Source organism: Zalophus californianus, chromosome 9 (genome assembly GCF_009762305.2).
Source record: "Zalophus californianus isolate mZalCal1 chromosome 9, mZalCal1.pri.v2, whole genome shotgun sequence".
In the NCBI taxonomy this organism is placed as follows: Eukaryota; Metazoa; Chordata; class Mammalia; order Carnivora; family Otariidae; genus Zalophus; species Zalophus californianus.
The window spans coordinates 19,692,832-19,716,261 of record NC_045603.1 but is presented as its reverse complement, the minus strand read 5'-3'; the positions used below and the strand labels follow the sequence as shown (position 1 = coordinate 19,716,261).

Here is a 23,430-nt window from a genome sequence, read left to right as displayed (position 1 = left end):
TTAAGCCTGACTCAAAAAATCTTAAGGATTTCAGGTATAAATTATGGATTGGGGACAGGCAAAGTCCATCTGGGTCCTAGGTCCTAAATTAGGAGGGGCAATAAGTGGGTTTAGAATGCAGCCATTGTTAAACAGACTGCTTGGGTGGTTCTTAGCTCTGCTGTATGACCTCGAGCAAATGACCTCTCTGTGCATTAAGTCCTCATCAGTAAAAATGGAACTAATAACAGTACCTATTTCATAGTATGGTATGAATTAATACATGTAAATCACTTAGAATGGTCATAGCACAAAACATTCACTATTATAGGTTGAAGTCAGATTGAAAACTGTTCTATTATTTATCTTTTTAAAACTGTGCTCAATTGTGATGATAGATGTTTTTTTATTTTTTTGGTTGAAAGCAGATAGAGTAAAAAAGTTAAATGAGTTTGGGAATTGCTGGAGCTAAAAAGTTTACAGGGGAATTTTTCCTTTAGGACTTCCCAGAACCATAAACAGAATATGCATTGAATAAGAGGGGATTTATCTTTTGTAGCACAGAACACTAGTACTTGAACCAGAGTAAGGTCAAATCTGTGACTGTGTGGCCTTGGGCAAATTACTTATTAACCTTTTGGTGCTTCAGTTTTCTTATCTATAAAATGGATAGAAAAATGTCACCAACCTCAGAGTGTTTTGTGAGAATTACATGAGAGAATGCATGTAAAATACTCAGCCCAGTCCCCGGTGCTCAGAAAGCATTCAACAAGTGTCGGTTGTTAGAGCTCATTTGATTTAGCAGCAATCTACTCTCTTAGAGTCAGAGACTCAGATGTCCTCAGTCCCAATTCTCTGATTCTGTGACATCCTAAACTCTTGGTTCTGTTATGACTACCTGGTAAAATCCTAGCTCCAATTGTGGTTAATTGGATTTAAGATCTTAATTGCTTGAGATCACTTCTGTGTCGCCTTTCTGTATTTTAGATTTTTGCGTTTAGGGGTGACATGATGAAACGGGTGTTTTAAGATTAGTTTAACTAAAGTAGGCAAGAAAAATCAGAGTGGAGAGTCAAAACCTTTGAAATAGCTAAGCCTTGACAGGAGTTACTCGTGGGAAAAGAAAGGTGAAGAATGCACCTTAATGACAGAGGAATGTGTTCTAGTAATGTGTTCCTAGGGAAGGAAAAATTAAAAACCTGGTAAAGTTTGCATATATAGAAGGAAGACATCAAAAGTAATTTCAGATTTTAAGTGTATGTGATCTACAGCAGGGACTTCCAAACATTCTGAAGTCATGGAAACAATAAAAAAAGGAGGTGGGGTGGGATGGAGTTTTAAAGATATACAGAAGTAAAACAGAAATTAACTTAAAGCATATAAAGGAAAGGGACCTGAATCACAAGCATTAAGATACAAGTTTTGGGATAGAAGTTGTAAGAAAAGTTCTCATTTCTCATCTAGGTCACAGATTTTAAAAAGTAGCCTATTTGGGGCATCTGGGTGGCTCCAGTTGGTTAAGCGTCCAACTCTTGATTTCAGCTCAGGTCATGATCTCAGGGTTGGGAAACTGAGCCCCGTGTCAGACTCCTTGCTGGGCATGGAGCCTGCTTAAGCTTCTCTCTCTCCAGGGCACCTGGGTGGCTCAGTCAGTTAAGCGTCTGCCTTCGGCTCAGGTCATGATCCTGGAGTCCCAGGATCAAGCCCCAGATTGGTCTCCCTGCTCACTGGGGGAGTCTGCTTCTCCCTCTGCCCCTTACTCTGCTTGTTTTCTCTCTCAAAAAAAAAAAAAAAAAAAAATTCTCTCTCCCTCTCCCACTGCCCCACCTTCATTTGTTCTCTCTAGAAAAAAAAAAGGTAGCCTATTGTATTTATACATGGTGATATTAACATTTAGGTAGAATCCCTGTTATACTTCACGTAGACTCACTGCTACAGGGGAGAAATCTTCCAAAGAATAAAATATAGGACCTGGCTTCAAAAACAATACTTATACATGGAACAATCCCTACATATTTAATATGAATAAATTGGAAAATTTTACTCATGCATATATACAGAGTGTACAGTTCTACTAATGAAAGATCCAACATGCCTGAAACAAGGTTTCATGGTATCCCAAGGCTCAGAGAACATACTTACATAGTCTGGGACATCTCAGCTCAGGATTACCTCCTCTGTGAAGGCTATCAGCAGATCTGATTAATCCTTTTTGCGGGACTCCAGCCCAGGACCCCAGGATCATGACCCCAGCCTAATGCAGACGCCTAACAACTGAGCCACCCCAGCGCCCTGATTAATCCTTTTTTATGTCATGGATCTACTTACTAGATTTTTTTATTCCAACACTTAAAATCTGTGTTGCTGTATTTACATGTTTTTCTTCCTTATAAGCCAGTAATTGTGTAACTTAAGGGCAGGGGCTTTATTCATTCTTTTATCCTCTCTTACACCTAAAGGGCACAGTGTAGGCGAGAACTACCTCTGCCAACAATTCACAAATACATGGTGAAAGAAAAGTTGGCAGAGAAGGAAAAAGGGAAGATACACGCAGAGATGCTCAAGAGGACTAGAATGATGCATCTTCAAAGATCAAGTGAGCAGGGTTTCAAGACAGAAGTGACAGAAATGGTTTCCTTATCTGTAAAATGAGGGTCGTCATAGCTGCTATCTCATAAGGTTGCCATGAGGATTAAGTGAGCTAACATGAAATGCTGACAATGGGCCAAGTATATTTAGTACTATGTGTTTGCTATAATTAATCAAGCTTATCTTTTTGTGCAAGTATGAGGACAGAAAAGAGTCAATGGAGAAACATGATGATGTTAGACAGCCATAAAAGCAAGATGACTAGGGAACTGGCATGAGATCTACACAGCTAAAGAATTAACTTTAACAAGATGAACACAGTAACTTCTTAGCTTCTGGGGAAAGATAAAATAGAGTGATGCTCAAGAGCAGATAGTGGCAAATGAGAGAACTCTTGTTGAATGAGTCCTATCTTCTCAATGAAATAAGAATTAAGGTCAATTGATAATAACTTGCAGTGTATTTTTAGAATTTTAGAAAGCTCTACTCTGAATAGGAGTTGAATACCACTGCAGCTAGCTCAAATTTGCCTTATGCCACAGATACTTTCTGTTTACATATTATGGCTTCAAGCATGGATTTTAATCTTTTTTTTTTTTTTTTAAATGAATACTGCTACTAGATAGTCTGGGCATCTGTTTTTAGATTGCAATCTACCAAAGGGCAGGAAAAATGTACTCTGAAAAATGTCATTTATGGTTGATGAAAATAAAAGCTTAATTACAGAGTTTTTAAGTTACAGAATTCTAGACTAGTCCAAATGCATTTATGACAATTAGAGTCGCTGAGGTGGAAAAAGTAATTGATTTTTCTCCTCTATATATGCATGTATTACACATGTATATGTCTTTTCAGCTTAATAAAAGAAAGCTAAGTTATAAATAACAACCTTAAAAGTTTCTTCAGGATGCCAGCACACACTCATTCCAGGGGAATGAAGAACAAAATGAGCTGTCTGAATTCCTTCCAAGTTCCAAATCCTAATAAAAGAATAGGAATACAATGTTAAATATTTTTGCTATATCACTACTAAGAAAATGACACTTCCATGAATTTATTCAAAGCTATTAACTAGAGATTATAATATATAGACATTTATACCTAAAGTATATGTTTAAAAAAAACCTAACAATTATTTTGAAAATGTGAAAGTAGTATGAAGAATTTAAGTTTTACCATACTCAGTCATGGAAAAACAGTCACATACATTTTCTAATTTAACAATGCAACACTGTAACACAGTAACCAAATTAAATTATTCATATAATCTTTATTTTGTGGGCAGAATCTTGAAGTTTCCAGTTCACTAAATAGGTTGCATTCCTACTTCAGTAGTCATTTCAATAACAATTTCTGCCAGGGGTGCTTAACACACACACACACACACACACACACACACCCCTACACACACACACACACACACACACACCCCTACACACACACACACACACACCCCTACACACACACACACACCCCTACACACACACACACACCCCTACACACACACACACACACACACACACACACACACACACACACACACACACACACACCCCTAATACTCTCATTTTTCAAAATAACACATAAAGAAGCTAGTATGAGGTGATGTGATCTGAATTTAGGGAGATAATTTCCATACTTGTTTATTCCTTCTGCTTTTGGCTTTCCATGCCAGGGGCTACTTCTTATCCTATACCTTCTCTGATCTGGTTCACTTCCCCAATTCTCCTTATCAAAGGTGGCCTTGATTGAAAGCTACCAGATTAAACCAGATTAAATGTTGGTTGAAGGAAAAGATACCTGGTTCCTCCTATTCTTCCTCTCCTTAATACTACAAATCCATAGTAACAAGGACCAAGCTACTCATTGACATGGCTTTCTATCTCAATTTCTTTCCCAACCTCCTAGTAGAGATCAAGACTTAGAAATCTCAATAATGGCACTCTACTGTGAGCAGTGCTGCTCCCCCACCCAGACTGCTAGTTGTCCAGTTCATCCTGCACACTCAGCCAGTTGTATTTCACTGGTCCAGAGTATGGCAGAGTTAGCATGGCAGGGGACAGATGTGGTGAGTGGTTGGCAAAGTTCCCACAGAATTCTGGTCTTTAAAAATTTAAATTAAGAATTAAGAGTTAAGACAGCTCATTAGAATGCTTAGACCTTTTCTCCTAGGGTTTATAGTTCATATCTCAGTAGGGACTATAAAACAATTTCAACAAACTTAAGGAATATATGTTTAAAGTGTAGGGAAAGATTTACTTCAAAAACAGTAGACATAGGTATTGAACAATGCTGCTATTCTGTGCCAAAGCACATTATTTCAAATATTTTCTCTCCCATGTAGAAATTATAAGGTCTCCAATCATGAAATATCAGTTACATATAAACTAACAGAAGTGTTTTTCAAAATGATTATCTACTTGATTAAATAATTTAGAAGCATACTCTTTTCTCTTGCCAAATCAACACTTTTCATCTATATTTACTATACAAGGGAAACAATTATAATTTCATTGAAGAGGGGAATCACAATTGTGCAATTGTGTTTCACTCCCTACAATGAATAAAATTATTAATTATGGCAACTGAATATTTCTTTCTTCTCTATTCCTCTTGCATAATAAAGTGTTGGGCTAGCATATATTTTACCACTATTGAAATAGTAGGAATGTCTTGCAAATTCAGTGAGTCTCATGAGAGAATGGTTTAAAGGCTCCATTCTTTTGAACTTATTCTAATATGTATTTGATTTTTGTTTGCTATTATATAAATTGAATAAATACATATCAGAATATTTTCATGACTTTTTTTCTTTCAAATGAAGAAAACCAAAGAGCTAGAAATTATGAAAAAGGATATTCTATAAAAACAGGTCAATTAATGAAGTGTATTTTAATTTGGTCCAATGAACCAAATTTTAGTCTAATTTTTAAACAGTATTTTATCCTGACAGAACCTGATGCTTAAAAAACAAAACAAAACTGACTTAAAAGTGAGGAGGGTGATCCAGACTACTTTACAGGACTAGGATAAAGTGATTTATGGTTTATATTTATATGCTTATTAAATAATTCTCAGTGGTCACATAATCTAAGTACTAAGTATGCAAAATACAACAAATTGGGCTGAAATGAGTTATCATAACTAAATAAGCTACAGATGGTACACTTTAAGTTGTTAAGTCTTATTTCCCTTTTTGATAGATTCCATAATTAAGTTCTTCTCAAATCCCTTTGTAGAGCTCAACTCATTTTTCTGTCATTACTTCATGGCTCATCTAGTTAATATTAGTTCCATCAGATAAAATCACATTCTTTTATTGTTTGGATAAATTTTTTGCAGTTCACCATACATCATAAAAACACACAAATTTTAAGCATACAGCTCAGAGAGAATAGCACCCAAATTAAGAAACAATATTTCCAGAACTCCAAAAGTCATCCTGGGCTTCCTTTTGATCATACTTCTTTGCTTTCTCACAAAAAGCACCTACTATCCTGACTTCTAATACCATAGTGTACTTTTGCCTGATTTGAACATCATAAAATGGAATCACATAGTATGTATTTTCTTGGTCTGGCACCTTCCGCTTATCATTAGATTTTGTGAGAATTACTAACATTGTTGCATGTTGTTGTACTTTGTCATTCACATTGCTATAGATAGTATTCCATTAATTAGGTACACTGTAATGTATTTACTTATACTGTTCACACTTAGGCTGTTTCCAGTTATAGTCATTAATAATGCTGTTATAAATCTTCTTGTATGTTTTTTAGTGAATACAGACACAAACCCACTCCCCCCCCACACACAAACACACCCACCCACTCCCCCTGCAGAGTATATACCTGAGCATGGAATTCATGGATTATAGCTTACAAATATGTTGAACTCTAGCAGGTATTGTCAAATAGTTTTCCAGACTGGTCGTACCTTATTTTTCTTTTTTCCTCTCATATTTCTTTTAATTACCAACAGAATAAAACCTACACTTTCTCTGACAAATTTACGACAAAAACAATTATTTGACTGGCAAAATGTGCAACTTTTCAGTTGGTCTTACTTGTAAGGCAGACTTTTCAAATCCTCCCCTTTTTCTTGCATATGTTATTTTCATGTATCTATGTATGGACTAATTTGCACAAATTTTAAAATGTTGTGAATACAATGTGTAGTCAAAGCTCTTAACTGACTTCCTTCTGACAGATTCTTCCTTTTTCCCTCTGTAGAACTGACAGGAATAAGAAGGCTATTTTCTAATAGGCTCACACGTACATTTGTGTGACTTACCAAGAAGGAAATTTTTTTTTTTTTTTGCTTAGTTAACCCCTGTAAGGGTGTAAAACCCATGCCTATTTATTAGTATAATTACACAAGTATTATGTAAGCTGACAGAATATGAATGTGAAAGAGCTATTTCAATGAAACTAAGTTGATGGCAACTAACTAAAGGTAAATTTCTAACTTAAAATTGCTCTTAAATTAGGAAGGTGTGTCAGTTACAGAAGATTAAGCAATCAAAGTAAGTCATCTAGATATATTTGAATTAAGAATACTCAGCAAATGTTTTCACTACAGACACTATTATAGGTGCAGTTCATGCAAAAAAAGGTCCAGTGCTAGTCAACAGACTCATAAATTATAGAAAAATAAAGGTCTTGATCTAAAATTAAAAAATCGGCAATTAGCACATTGGTAAATTTTCATCCATATGTTGCATATTAAAATAAGGTGGGTAGACAGTCTCTTAAAATGATTTCAAGTCACATTTTTATTTTTTTTTATATTTTATTTATTTATTTGAGAGAGAGTGAGAGAGAGAGCATGAGAGGAGAGAGGGTCAGAGGGAGAAGCAGACTCCCCGCTGAGCAGGGAGCCCGATGTGGGACTGGATCTTGGGACTCCAGGATCATGACCTGAGCCAAAGGCAGTCGCTTAACCAACTGAGCCACCCAGGTGCCCGTTAAGTCACATTTTTAGACTAGTTTAATTAATTAATTAAATTTTAATTCCAATGTAGTTAATATACAGTGTTATATTAGTTTCAGGTATACAATATAGTGATTCAATAGTTCATATATTACTCAGTGCTCATCAAGATAAGTGTACTTTTAATCTCCTTTACCTATTTCATCCATCCCCCACCCACCTCCCCTCTGGTAACTATCAGTTTGTTCTCTGTAGTTAAGGATCTGATTCTTGGTTTGTCTGTCACTTTTTACCTGCTTGGTTTATTTGTTTTGCTTCTTAAATTCCATATATGAGTGAAATCATATGGTATTCATCTTTCTCTCTTATTTTGCTTAGAACTATATTCTCTAGCTCCATGTACAAAATATATATTATACATATACACATGCACACACACAACATCTTCTTTATCCATTCATTTATTGATGGACACTTGGCCTGCTTCCATAGTTTGGCTACTGTAAAAAATGCTGCAATAAACATAGGGGTGCATATATCTTTTCAAATTAGTGCTTTTATATTCTTTGGGTAAATACCCAGTAGTGTGATTCCTAGATTGTAGGACAGTTCTATTTCTAATTTTTTGAGGAACCTCCATACTGTCTTCCACAGTGGCTGCAGCAGTTTGCATTCCTACCCACAGTACATGAGGGTTCCTTTTCCCCCACATCCTTGCCAACACTTCTTGTTTCTTGAGTTTTTGATTTTAGCTATTCTGACAGGTGTAAGGTGTTATCTCATTGTGGTCCTGATTTACATTTCCTTGATGATAAGTAATGCTGAGTATCTTTTCCTGTGTCCGTTGGCCACCTGAATGTCTTCTTTGGAGAAATGTCTCTTCATGTCTACTGCCCATTTTTAATTGGATTGTTTTTTTTGGTGCTGAGTTGTATAAATTCTTTATATATTTTGGATACTAACCCTTTATCAGATGTGTCATTTGCAAATATCTTCTCCCATTTGGTAGGTTGTCTTTTAGTTTTGTTGGTTGAGTTTACTGACTTTTTGATTATTTAATGAACTATAGGTTTAGACCATGTCAGATAAGAGAGTTTCTACTGTAACAGGAAAAAAATAATAATAAATTTGAAAATTCATATTAATATTTTCAAATTTATTGCTAATTAATTTGTTTATAATGAATAAAACTAAAGTTAATTACAACCACAGAAGCATACTTTTCAGGGAAGTGGTATGTCATAAAAAAAGAAAAGCTGTAAGGATTCATAGCCTTTTTTTTTTTAAAGATTTTATTTATTTATTCATGAGAGAGAGAGAGAGAGAGAGAGAGAGAGAGAGAGAGAGAGAGAGAGAGAGGCAGAGGGAGAAGCAGGCTCCCCACTGAGCAGAGAGCCCAATGTGGGGCTCGATCCCAGGATCCTGGGATCATGACCTGAGCTGAAGGCAGAAGCTTAACCATCGGAGCCACCCAGGCGCCCGATTCATAGCCTTCTTAATACACATAATCAAGCATATGGAAAGATAATAGACTATAAAAGTATAACATCAAATTAAATTATGTGTTTTTTTTAAAGATTTTATTTATTTATTTGACAGAGAGAGACACAGCGAGAGAAGGAACACAAGCAGGGGGAGTGGGAAAGGGAGAAGCAGGCTACCCCTGGAGTGGGGAGCCTGATGCAAGGATCATGACCTGAGCCGAAGACAGATGCTTAATGACTGAGCCACCCAGGTGCCCCCAAATTAAATTATCTTGACCAAAAATCAGGAGCTATATGAAATACACTGTATACCTATTTAAATGCTTGCAAGGGAAATTTCAAAGAAAAAGATTTAAGGTAAAATTAATTTACTGACATATTAAGTCAATACTATAGATTAAATCAAAGAGCACTGGAGTACAGATAGCATCCCTCTTCAAGTAAAATAAAATAAATGACAGTTTTGACCCAATTTGACTATAATTATAACAAACACCTCCAGCCCTCCCAACTCTGTGGTCCTAAGTTGAACTCTTAGATTTTAGCTGTAAAATGTACAGATGGAGAGCTGTCCAGATCTAAGATTATGAATTATACTTTACTTTTGGTAGTTAATTGTTAAAATTATTGCCTCATTTCAGGCTGAGTGCTTTTCAGAACATTAAGTATCCCTACCATATGGTATTTAAATGTAATTGTCCTATTCAATCAATAAAAAGGTCCCATAAATTGGGTGTTGGCATATTGGAGATATCCTAGATATTCTCAAAGGTCTTTTAAACTGACAATAGAGGGAGATGTTCCCTCTAAGGATTTGAAAGGAAATTTCCTGGGTAATACTCTGCTCTTTTTATTTGTTCTCCATTTTTTATTGGCATCTCACTGTCTGTTAAGGAGTTCACTGTAGAAGGAAATTTCTGCTACCGAATGTTTCTGACAACACAGACAAAAGAAGGAATGGATGACACTAAATGACACATCTGTATCCATTTGGCCTTCTCTAACCAGTAAAGCAAAAAATACTAACTGTAATCTTTCTAAAAAATACAAACTGTAATCATGTGACTGGATCACATGAATCACTACTGATTAATTAAATATGAAAGCAAGAAAAAAAAGGAGGGGGAGGTACTTTACAATGTTACTGGGTGCAAGAAAGGGTCTTCCAATATTCTTAGACAACAAACACTTTCTTCATTGAGTTTTGTGATAATAAAATAAAGATCTTCCCTTCCCATTTCCAAATAATTGATCACTAAGTTACTCGTTACGTCTGGATAATTTAAAAAAAAAAAAAGGGAAAACAGTATATTTCCTTAGTAAGTGAATGCAGAATTAGGAAGAAGTGAAACAAATTACAAAGTAATTTAGTGCTAAAATGTCTGGTTTTAGGTACAAAAGAAGTTCAGAGGTGGGAAACCACATTATTGAAGACACAAATCTAGGGATTGGATGGGCAAATCTTGACAGTGGGTATGACAGGTTCGTGTGGTGAATCAATAAACTTTGTCAGCTGGGCAAAAGCCTTTTACAAAATGGCATGATAGTATAAAATAAGAATTTTGTATAGGGTACTTTCAGTATGTGTCAGTATTTCAAATATATTGAGAAATAACATTAGCCTAATTTTGCTTTGTCTTTTTAAATGCTAGAGACTACTAAGCAAGTAGTATTAATGTACTACCATTAATGATAAAAGAAATGGATTACCAGAAATTTTATTGACTTGAGTGTAAGAATTATAAGGAGGAAAATGAGAGATAATTGCATTTGCTTATTATTTGGTCCTTCAATAACAAAAAATAATGAGTCAAAAATAGAGTCAATAATCAAAGGCTGTGTGTGTTTTAGAGGGGAGACAAAGGAGGCCTGTTTCAAACATAACACTAATAAACCAACTATACCACACATAAAATAATCTACTATTGTAAATCTTCACAAAACCTTAGAAGAGTTAAAAAAATCTTACAAGCTCACATGTTGTTGCTTCATTTTGTTTTCTTGAAATTATAAACAAATTCAGCAGAGACTACAAGTTTATCATCACAGAGGTGAGAAACTAGCTGAGGCTGCCCCAGGGGATAATTAACATCTTCACTTACATAGACAGATAGATTTTTGAAGGAAAGGAGTTGTGAGAAATTTTGTCATATTTAAAAATAAACCTTAAAATTAAACTCTCAACTGCAAAGAAATACCATATGGTAGTTTTCAAACAGATCATATATAATGATTTCATCTTCAAGGAATTCAGAGTAAAAGGACCTTCCCTTTAACTAACATAAACACCAGTAACACTATCCAGGAAATATTAGCATTTCATTATTTCCAAGAAAAATTTTGATATATTTTATAACCTAAAATTTGACTATTATGTTGTAAATGAGGGAAAGTAGTCCTTATTAGTGACATAAATGGGCTTTCAAAATAAACCTGAAAAATGTTTATGGATCTGATTCTCATTTATACAATTCACTTACTGCAACCACACGAGGGCCACATAAAACAAGCTTAAATTACTGCAATCACTGATACGGTAATACACTTTATGAAATACTGGTTTTGTATTTCATCTACAAGGGGACATGAGAACAAATAATTGAATATTACAGAGAGTAGTGTGACTAGCACACGATCATATAAAAGTTTAGAAAAATCTTGTATCACTTTAAAACTTTTACTCTATTATAATCTTGCATTAACATACTATTTCACTGCATTGAATTAAAAAAGGTCTGCAAATGTGATCAACGGATTTTAGTATAAGTTTTGGATAGTTCTCATAAAGACACTGAATCCTTACGTTCCATTCATTGGAGGTAAACTACAACCAAACCCAACACAAACTTTATTTATCCCATTCTTAAAGCTGTTATAACTGTGCAATAATTGATCTTGATTCAAAATGTCACAAAAATTACATGGAATTTTAGAAGATGAGCAGAGAATTTTATTTCTGCAATTATTTAACCATAACATTATAATAAAGAATATAAACTCTCCTGATTTCACTTTGTACCTGGAATTATTTAGGCACAGTTTATTGGCTCCTGAATTGGGATTAACCTCCCAAGAAACGCTTGGTTCTCAGTCCCCTTCTCTGTTTCCTGAAAGGACTATTTTTAAAATAAATCACATATTTTGTGATCCCCGTTGGGGTGGGGGTGGTATTGGAGCACTCCATCTTAGCTATGGATTTTGAAGACTATCAAATGTACATGAACAATGGTCATATGGAAAGAACTTGGCTAGCATGGGGTACAGAGAAGACATTTGATAAACATTCTTTTTCCTCTTGTACAATTTTTCAAAAAACAGTACAACTGGCTTAGTGAATGTCTTAGGTAATTTAGTATTCCCTTATCCAATGATTTGGTTATATTCCTAAAAAAAAAAACATTTTTTTATATGCTACCCCTCTCCCATTCTTTTTAAAAATGATGACAGCTAGAACATGACAGCTACTAATATCCCATGTTTTATAGACAAAATGAATAGCACATTACATGTTTCTATTATTTTAGTCTTAAACTAAGAATTCCTTGGTTTCTAGAAGCCAATTTTCCTTCACCATAAATTTTATCTAATATTTAAAAAAGACTATTGAGGGGAGTGGAGGAGGAAAGGGATTTACTTCTGACATCCTTTGTAGTTACAGTGAGTACTGGGTCTTCTATTTCTTTTATATCTCCCAAAGTACTAAATGTTGGCTATACTAAACGTGTTTAATAAATACTTGATCTGACTTGTTCTTACAGAACGGTACTGTTTTTAATATACAAGAACATCTGTTATTTGGCACTGACTGGGAATGAGATGTTCTGTATTAGTGAGTTTTTAAAATAATAAGCTTAACCCATCAAATACTTAAATACCACTTTTACCTTCTTTTGGAGGTATGGGATAATTAGTTTTTCTAAATGAATATGCCCTTATTTACTTCTCAAATATTCTAATAATTTTAACCTTCTTTTGATAATGCTGGGTCATAATTATGAACACCGGTATGGGCATTTCCCTGTGCATGCATATACATACATGTATATACATACATGTATATGCATATGTATTTGAATATGGTGGACACGATGAGGGACCACAAAAGAAATGGTATCAAACATAAGGCTGAATGGCTAGCAATGCCATGATTTACCTGAGGATTTTTCTTAAACACATCTCCTGTCAGATGCTTTGTTTGGTGGTGGCAAGATGCTGTGACAGGTACAAACTGGTATTCATTCCTTCACCCACTCACTGAGTACCTGCCACAAGGGCATCCTTCTAGATGCTATGATGACTCTAAGGCAGTAAAACAAGGCTGACACTGTAAAATACTTTATTAGTGCAAAGGCCAGAGCAGTCTCCTCTAGAATAATTTTTCTTATCCTCTACAAAAGTCTGTTTCTCTTTACTCTTCTTCCTCATCTATAAACTGGGCTAATGAAGTATGAAGAAGGAACATGACATCTTCATTTCAAGAACTGGTACTAGAATGTTTTAGCAAAGGTATCTCAAAAATTATAAATTCTTCACAAGCAAAAGATAACACTTCTGTAGAAATGACTCTATAACTACATTTCTATCCATTTTATTAAGCCCTACATGTTTGCTTTTGATCAGAACACACAGGTAATCTGAATATCTGCCTTTTCAATAATATAAAAAGACTAAAACTTAGAGTGTTAAAGTAGAAACAGCATAATGAGTAAGCTAGAATGCCTGGAATTCCCCCCTATATAAGAGGAATAACAAAAAAAACCTACCACGTAAGGTTTTTGAGGATTAAATGGATTGATTCATTAAATGAGAATGAAATTTAGAAATACCTCAAAAGGTGGGGGTGTTTCAAGATAGAAGATATACTTTTTGCAGTCTTTCTTAGTATTCTATCACATGGTACAACAGTGAATTATTCTCGTATTATCCATATAAAAACTGACTGATTTGCAAGAATGTTATCCTTCCTTAGTTTTTCAACTTGACATTCTATAGTTTGTCTTGTGTTATTTCTACTTTGAAACATTATTTCCCTCTTTAATTTTTTTCTATTACTACTGACATGAGTTTTATTCTGACAACCATAGCTTTACTCAGGGCTATGACACTGCAGAACTCTGGATGGCACTATTTACATTGTACCTTATGCAAACCATATCCCTGTAACTGCACTGGCAGCCTTGCCTCTGCCTTCCATTTTCCTGTCATCTTATATTTCTCATATTCAACTTTATTCATTGTAAAGAGGGACAAAGACTATCTCACTATGTCTTCTTATGTAGTATACATAAGTATACTGAGTATACACACACTGCAATGTTATTCTATAACAATTTGTTTTCTTTTTATAGAAATGTATAGTACAATTAAGGTACTAAAATTATTTTTGATGGTTTTATACTTTGATAGCTTATATTTTCATGAGTTTAAGACTGTATAGCTGGCATTATAAAATATTTTAAAAGGGGGATATTAGGCCTGATAAAGAACTGCTAACTTAAACGAGAACTTGATTTTCTTACAAACTTGCATAGATCACAGAATACTAAAACTACATGGAAACTTAGATAAAATTTATCATCTTCTATAACATTTCAGATTGTGAGTAACACCCTGGTTCATAGTTTGAATTAATGAAACTATATTACAGAATATAGAGAAGTAAGAAAGATCTAAAATACTTTTAGATATGAATACCATCTTCTCAGGATAAACTTGAAAATTGTCACTCAGGCAGGTGAATGCAGGTAGTAGGGCCAGACTGCCTGATATGCCTGTTCCTCTACTTAACAGCAACTCTATCCCTTTCTACAAATTACTTAGCCTCTCAGTATCCCTATCATGTAAAATGAGCATAAAACAGTACTTACCTCAGAGTTGTAAAAATTAATTAAATTTACATAGGTAAGGTAATTAGAGTGGTGGTTAACATACAGTAAAGCACTCAATAAAATGTTTAGTAATACTTTGCTTATTAATATTGTAATTCATTTGGGCACCTGGGTGGCTCAGTCGGTTAAGTGTCTGCCTTTGGCTCAGGTCATGATCCCAGGGTCCTGGGATCAAGCCCTGCATCAGGCTCCCTGCTCAGCGGGGAGTCTGCTTCTCTCCCTCCTTCCTGCTTGTGCTCTCTCTATCTCTTTTCCACTCAAATAAATATTAAAAAAATATTGTAATTCATTTATACAAAATAAAATACCTTTGTCAGTCTTGGAGAAGCCTGAAATGGTTCTGAAATGATTATTCACAGGTTTAAAACTATGTCAGTGATTCCCCCTGCCCTTCTTCTCCTCTTTCCCCTACCGTCCCAATACTCCAAAGAAAGGAAAAAAAAAAAAAAAAGTCAGTGATGACTGAGTACCTAGCACAGTGCCTGGCACACAGGAGATGTTTGATTATTTGCTGACTGAATGCACTAGTCTATAGATTAATTTATTCTCAATACATCTATTTGTTCTTTATAACGAGATAAACAAGTGACAATTTTTTAATCCATAGATTAACATACTAGTATAAGAACTATCTTCATCCTGATTTAGAATTTAGCAATTTCAATAAAATACGTAACTCTTATGAACCTGTTCAGGGGATAGATTGTTTTGAAAAGATGTCCCTAAGGCCATAAATCTAGCTAATTATAATACTGTGTCTCTCTCAGAAATGACAAAGTCAAACAGTAGAAAATATGTATAGATCAAAATATATTTATTTTAAAAATTATTTTGGGCGCCTGGGTGGCTCAGATGGTTAAGCGACTGCCTTCGGCTCAGGTCATGATCCTGGAGTCCCGGGATCGAGGCCCGCATCGGGCTCCCTGCTCGGCAGGGAGTCTGCTTCTCCCTCTGACCCTCCCCCCTCTTGTGCTCTCTCTCATTCTCTCTCTCAAATAAATAAAATCTTAAAAAAAAATTATTTTAAGTTGGCATTGAGTCAGAGAAAAATATTTCTTCTGCTCTTTCTAGTACAAAATTTTAAGAATCCATATTGTAATCCTGCTCCTATTATATAGTCTTTTTTGTTATGTATGTAATAATGTAATATTCCTTTGTACAGACTATAATATTTTACATAACAAAGCTTAGTATTTAAAAAATTTTATTGACATTTTATTCACTTATTTTACTCACCATTTTAACCATTTTACAGGGCACAATTCAGGGCCACTTAGTACATTCACAATGCTATGGAACCATCACGACTCTCTAGTTCTAGAACATTCTGATTATCTCAAAAGGGAACACTATACCCATTGAGCAGTCACTCCTATTCCCTCCCACCCCCACTGTTGCTGGCCACTAATGTTTGCTTTTGAACATTACTAATGTATTTCCTGTCTCTATGGATTTGCTTATTCTGGAGATTTTATATAAATAGAATCAGAGAATATTTTATGTCTACCTTCTTTTGCTTAGCCTAATGTTTTTTAAGTTTCATCCATGTTGTAGCATGTATCTGTACTTCATTCCTTTTTATAGCTGAATAGTATTTCAAAATATGGATATACCACATTTTGTTAATCTAGCCATCTGTTGATGGACATGTGGGTTGTTTCTACCTTTTGGCTACTGTGAAGAGTGCTGCTAGGAATATTCCTTTGTAAGTTTTTCTTTGTGCACCTGTTTTTGGTTTTTTTTTTTTTTAAGATTTTATTTATTTGACAGAGAGAGAGACCGCAAGAGAGGGAACACAAGCAGGGGGAGTGGGAGACGGAGAAGCAGGCTTCCCACTGAGCAGGGAGCCTGATGCGGGGCTCAATCCCAGCACCCTGGGATCATGACCTGAGCCGAAGGCAGACACTTAACGACTGGGCCACCCAGGTACCCCAGAACACCTGTTTTTAATTCTTTTGAATATACACCTTGGAGTAGAATTGCTGGGTCACATGTTTAACTGTTTGAGGAAATTGCCAAAATGTTTCCAGTGTCTATACCATTTTACATTCCTACCAGCAGAACATGAGGGTTCCAATTTCTTCACACTTTTCCCAGCACTTGTTACTTTCTATTTTTGTTTGTTTTTATCTATCCTTGTGAGTGTGAAGCAATATTTCATTATGCTTTTGATTTGCATCTCCTTAATGACTAATGACATTCAGCATCTTTTCATGTGCTCGTTGGTTGTATCTTTTTTTGGAGAACTGCCTATTCAAGTCCTTTGTCCATTTTGTCTTTATTTTATTGAAGCAAAATTAGCATATAGTGTTATATTAATTTTAGGTGTACAATATAATGACCCAACAATTCTATCTGGGTTGTCTTTTGTCTTTTTAATGTTTATTTTAAGAGTTCTTCATATATTTTGGATGAGACCCTTATCAGTTATGATTTGCAAATATCTTCTCCCATTCTGTGAGTTCCTTTTACTCTTTGACAGTGTCCTCTGATGCCCAAAGCTTTAAATTTTGATGAAGTCCAATTTATATCTATTTTGTTGTTATTATATTCACCTTTGGTATCATATCTAAGAAACCATTGCCAGATCCAAGGTCATAAAGATTTGCCCCTATGTTATCTTCTAAGAGCTTTCTAGTTTTAAATAGATATTGAGGATTTTTTTCATTGATATTTGTAAGGGACATTGGTTTGCAGTTCTCTTGTGATGCCTTTGGTATCAAGATAATGCTGGCATCATAGAATGACTTAGAAAACGTTTCCTCTTCTATTATCTAGAAGTATTTGAGAGATTGGTATTTATTCTTCTTTAAATGTTTGGTAGAATTCACAAGTGAAGCATTTTGTCCTGGGCTTTCTTTGTTGGGAAGTTTTTGGTTACTGACTCAATCTCTTTGTTATAGGTCTATTCAGATTTTCTTGCTTTTTCTTGAGTTTTGGGACTTTTGTGTTTCTGGGAATTTACCATTTCATCTAGGTGAATTTGTTGGTGTGTAACTGTTTATAATATGCTCTTAAAATCTTTTTTATTTCTGTAAGGTTGGTAGTAATGTCCCACTTTTTCTGATTTTACTAAACTGGAGCATTCTGTCTAGTCAAAGGTTTGCCAATTTTGTTATATGAACCAACTTTTGGTGTCATCGATTCTCTATAATTTTCTATTTCTATTTTGTTTATCTCTGCTGTAATCTTTATTTTCCTTCTTCTGCTACCTTTGGGTTTCCTTTGTTCTTTTTCTAGCTCCTTTAAGGTGTAAACTGAGGTTACTGATTTAAGTTATTCTTTTTTTCCCCCTTCTTTTTTAATGTAGGTGTTTACAGACATAATTTCCCTCTGAGCATTGTTTTGCTGCATCCTATAAATTTTGTTGTGTATTCATTTTTACTCATCTCAGAGTATTTTCTAATTTCCCTTATGATTTCTTCTTCTTTGACTGTTTATAGGTTATTTAATTTCCACATATTTGTAGATTTTTCAATTTTTCTTCTGTTACTGACTTCTATTTTATTCCACTGTGGTCAAAGAAGACACTCCGCATGATTTTAATCTGTTAAAATTTATTTAGATTTGTTTTTAGGCTTGACATACGGTTTATTCTGGAGAATGTTTCATGTGCACTTGAAAAGAATGTATATTCTGCTGATGCTGAAAGTGTTTGGAGTGTTTCGTATATGTCCGTTAGGTCTAGTTGTTTGTTGTTGTTCAAATCCGCTAGTTTCTTGTTGACCTTCAGTCTAGTTATTCTACTGATCATGTATTTTTTAAGCATGGTATCACCTGCATATAAAACTACTCCCAAGATGAAATAGCTTTTGCCTATAAATGGACAAGGATTTTATTTGTCCAAGTGAACAAGTGAAACATGCAGACCCAAACTAATTGGTAGGCATTTCTTTAGTATAGTGATAGGAATGATTCCTAGGATATAAATAGCTATTTCCATTGCTCAAACTGTAGTTGCCATTTGGGTGGTATCTTTATTAGTAACTTGGCAATTCTATACTTTGAATTAATGAAGACAGTTGTACTGAAATGTTTTTTCTTGTAGTCTTCTCAGAATTCCTTCTTTCCTTTGTTACTATGAAAGTGTATGATACCCACTATTCCTCCTTAAACTTCTTGATTTATGCTATTTCTTTTAAAAGTCTTATCTATATTGCTTTTGGCCCAAGAGGTTTGACTTTAATGGCCAATCAGAACAGTCCTTTAACTCTGATTGGCAAACTAAGCTGATGAATTCTAAATTTAGCTCCCAGCTATTGCTAAAATGATGTTATCAACCCTTATATCTCAGTGGCTTACAAAAATAAGCATAAATTTCTTGCTCATGAGTCTGTGGGAAGCTTTTTTTCATAATGCCAGATGGGTCCATATTTTTTCCATGTGTTTCTCATTGTGGGACCAGTAGCTATCTACACATGCCCATCTTAGAGAAGACAGAGGACAGTAGGTTAAGACAAACCAGGTAAATCATTTAAATATCTGCTTGCATCACAACTGCTAACATTGTGTTGGTCTAAACAAGTCACATAGCTAAGCCCAATGTGTGAGGAAAATTTCCTCCTTCCATGGGAAGGGGAAGGGAGAGTAAGTATTTGCTGAACAATAACATCATCAACTACATAGCAAAATAAGGCAATTAGGGACAACACAGTACGTTTTTTAAAAAAGTTGTATTTATTTAAAGGACTTACTTTGAAGCTAAGCCTTTCTCCTTTTTAGAGTAATAAAGTTCTTACTTTCATAAAATGATGGTAATAATAGAAGGCAGTAGACCTTTTAAAATTCTTATTACTTGACAAAATAAAAAGTTGGCAACCCTTTGTCAATCCTAAAATTTTAGGACAATTTTACTAGTCTACAAAAACTCAAAATTCTACTACAAGAAAAAAGTAATCAGACCACTGAATGTAATCCCAGGTCTCTGGCTACTGTTCACTATTCACAGGCTATTCTTTGGCTTGCAAAGACACTCATTTTCCCTCTTCTCAGGTTTCATTATTCCAAATGCTTGTGATTAGGAAAGTCCTTGAGTTAGAGAACTAAAATGTCATTATTTATATCTAGTGATCTAATCTAACTTTTACCTTAAAAACAGTCCCATTCACTCTTCAGGTCTCTATACAAACTTGGTTTTGTAACACTCGAGGCCCTAAAATCTTAATGGCATGTAAATCTTTCATGTCCTTGACATGAAAATTTTAAGAGGCAGTACATAAAGAATAATGGCCTATGACTCTATAACTTTAGAAATATGAGCTATTATGATTAAAATTTAAAAAGCAGCCAGTGGCTTTACTTCCAGTGTGAAAGGACACATATTTAATGGTTTTATATGTATACAAGTATTTATGAATACTAATGATTTTGTCATACTCTTATCAAACATTAAAATTATGTAAAATAGCAGAGCCGTGGTTTTTTTTTTCTCTCACAGTACTGTTAAAGCAAATGAAGCAATTGGCACGCCTATAGAATTCCCTCATTTCACTCCTGACTCCTCAGCTTATTTCCACTTCCTACTCTTGCTCTTCATCTTGTTCTTCACTTGTGATATTCTCCAGCTTTAGGCACTATTAAAAAATGTCATAGCTATCTCATCCATTCTAGGGGTGGGGTTGAAGAACAGGATATTGAAGTGCATTACATCTACAGAAAACCTTATATAGAGACTTCCAAATTTGTCAAAACAGGAAATTTCCTGTGAGTCTTACTTTAGCAAATGAGATTTGCAATTGATTTTTAAACATTAACTTATCAGACAGGATCTGTGAAATAACTTGACAATACGGCAACTGCCTTTTATTATCTTATTATCTATTATTATCTTATTGATCTTACCCAATATTGGAGAATTTGACACAATATATATTTAAATTTCATAAATGTACAACTTTACAATAAGAGGCAGAGAGGGAAATTTCCATTAACTGGGATGAGAACTCAAGTCACCAGTTTTGAAACTCACGTTTGTGCTACGCTTACAATTTAAATAAAGTATGTATCTTTTACAACATTTTATGGAGTATATACAGAAGTTAAATTTTCTGTGATTTTTACATAATGTAATTCTCATTAAAATAGGATGAAAATTGAAAAATGTGGTTTTAACATAAGCAACATACCTGCAGGTATGATCATCACTCACACTTGCAATTTCTTGGCCTTCTTTGGGATCAAACACCAAACCATTAATGAAATCTGAATGGCCCTCTAAAACCTGACATAAGGGGAAAAGGTAGTAAGAATACAGGAAAATTATCTATAATATTTCCACCTAATATTTTTACTTCACTGCCTTAAAAGCTTTCACTGCATGCTTCCCTTTTCTATAAATATTTCTTAAGCAATCTGCTATTTTTAAAGCACGATTTATACACAGCACGATTTATACACCCACTTTTCTGGAAGGTTTATCTTGGAAAGAAGCTGATCATTCAACACATTGCTATTAGCTTGATCTTTCTTTTCTAGCATGCATTTCTTATAAAAACACACACATACTTTTTCACTGTACCTGTCCTCATCTCACCTCCTCTTATTACATAAAGCTTAAATAAAAATTAAAGCTTGAAGAACTTTCTAGGGGCACTGCACTGAAACAGAGCCCCCTCAACTTTTTAACTCATACCTACTGCTCTGCACACTCACTGCCTAATACAGTATAGATTTCACCTTATGAGGTCTTTATTCACTTCCTCAATGTGACTGCCAGCACTGAAGACAAGTTAGTATTAGAAGCCCATAATCACAACAACCCAGAAATCCATTTTTGTTTTGTGGTGAGAACATTTAAGATCTACTCTCTTAGCAACTTTCAAATATATAACCCATACTAACCCTAACCCTAATGCACATTATGCTGCACATTAGGTTCCCAGAACTTATTTATCTTATAACTGGAAGTTTGGTACCCTTTGACCAACATCTCCCCATTTCCCCCAGCAACTACCATTTTACTCTCTGTTTCTATGAGTTTGGCTTTTTAAAATTCCACCTGTAAGTGAGATCATACAGTATTTGTCTTTCTCCTATTTTACAAGGTTATTTATTATACTAATAGAAAACATATATATAGGATTTACTATGTACAAAACATTGTTCTACCTATTTTATAGGAATTACCTCAGTCAATGCCCATAACCCTATGAGAAAGATGCTATGATTATCCCCATACAAGGAACTGAGCACAAAGAAATTGGGAACTTGACCGGTCACACCGTTAACGTGATAGACTTGGGCAGTCTGGCTCCTGTGTCTGTGCTCAAGTGCTTTATAACCCCACCCTACCTTATATGCTGTGCTGATCGTGGGTTCTCTTGAAGTTTGACTCTCAACTCTAGGTGTGTTCATGTCTATTATACTCCTACTATACCCAAATGTGAATTTCTAAATCTCCCTCATTTGCTGTGCCTAATATTTAAATAAATGATATCAGATTTATAATATGTAGTCCTTTATATACTTATTTTTTAGATATTTATTTATTTGGAAGAGAGAATGAGAGAGAGAGAGAGAGAGAGAGCATGAGAGGGGGGAGGGTCCGAGGGAGGAGCAGACTCCCTGCTGAGCAGGGAGTCAGATGCGGGACTCGATCTTGGGACTCCAGGATCAATACCTGGGCCAAAGGCAGTCGCTTAACCAACTGAGTCACGCAGGCGCCCCGAATTATATATTTTAATTAAATGTCATTTTAAATTGAGATAAATTCAATTAAAAAGGCAAAAATAATGTTTTAAAATAAAGAGTTATGAATTATATTTGTCAACATACCTTGTATTCATTTTTATCTTGAAGGTCTGAAGTAAACAATCTTATTTTCATATCGGCAGCTGAAGTACAAAATCTGGAAGTAAAAAAACAAAAACCAACACAAATCAATCACCAGAGCTACAAGCAGAAAGAAGGATGAATCTCACATACATAATGTTAAGTGAACAAAGCAGGACAAAAAAAGGATATTATTATTCCACTTATATGAAAATTCGTAAGTAGAAAAAATAAACTATATTGTTTTAGGGATGCATACATAGCTGATAAAACTATTTAAAAGGCAAGAAAATGACTGTCATAATAATCATGAGATTAATAAGGGGAAGGGAGGTTGATTAGAGAGGGGCACAGGGGGGACCCTGGGTGCTGGGAATGTTCACTTTCTTGACCTGGGTGATATCACATGGGTGTTTGTTCTACAATAGTCATGTTAAACTGTGCATGTACTTTTTTTTGCACTTTTTGGCATGTATGCTCTATTTCATAACATACAAATAAAAGGTAAGAAAACCTAAAAAGCAAAGCTTATCTACCTAATTCTTCTCCTTTGAATTTGTCCCATTACTATTTTGGTTATTCATATTTTCCATTCAGAGGAAACTTTAGAACAGACTTGCTATAACGTTACTAATGTGAGGTCTCCTAATGTAGATCTCCTCATACTTATGTCATAAGAAATCATTTAAAAATCTCTCTCCAAAATATCATTTCTAAAACAGAAAAAGGCTACTTTAGAAGGTTTTTAAAAGAAATATTTCAAGCAAAAAGCTTTATAAAGTATTAGT

General features: G+C 34.6%; 1 protein-coding gene across 4 annotated transcripts in view; it reads right to left on the bottom strand.

The window, feature by feature from the left end:
• Nucleotides 1-23,430, bottom strand: part of NUP37 (nucleoporin 37) — a 42,002-nt gene that overhangs the window by 6,526 nt on the left and 12,046 nt on the right. For all 4 annotated transcript variants that reach the window (XM_027594991.2, XM_027594994.2, XM_027594992.2 and 1 more), the window contains exons 4-6: nt 22,646-22,718; nt 20,998-21,092; nt 3,458-3,548 (exon numbers count right to left, since the gene is read on the bottom strand). In XM_027594991.2, coding sequence (XP_027450792.1) covers nt 3,458-3,548; nt 20,998-21,092; nt 22,646-22,718 — 259 coding nt within the window. The remainder of the gene's footprint in view (nt 1-3,457; nt 3,549-20,997; nt 21,093-22,645; nt 22,719-23,430) is intronic.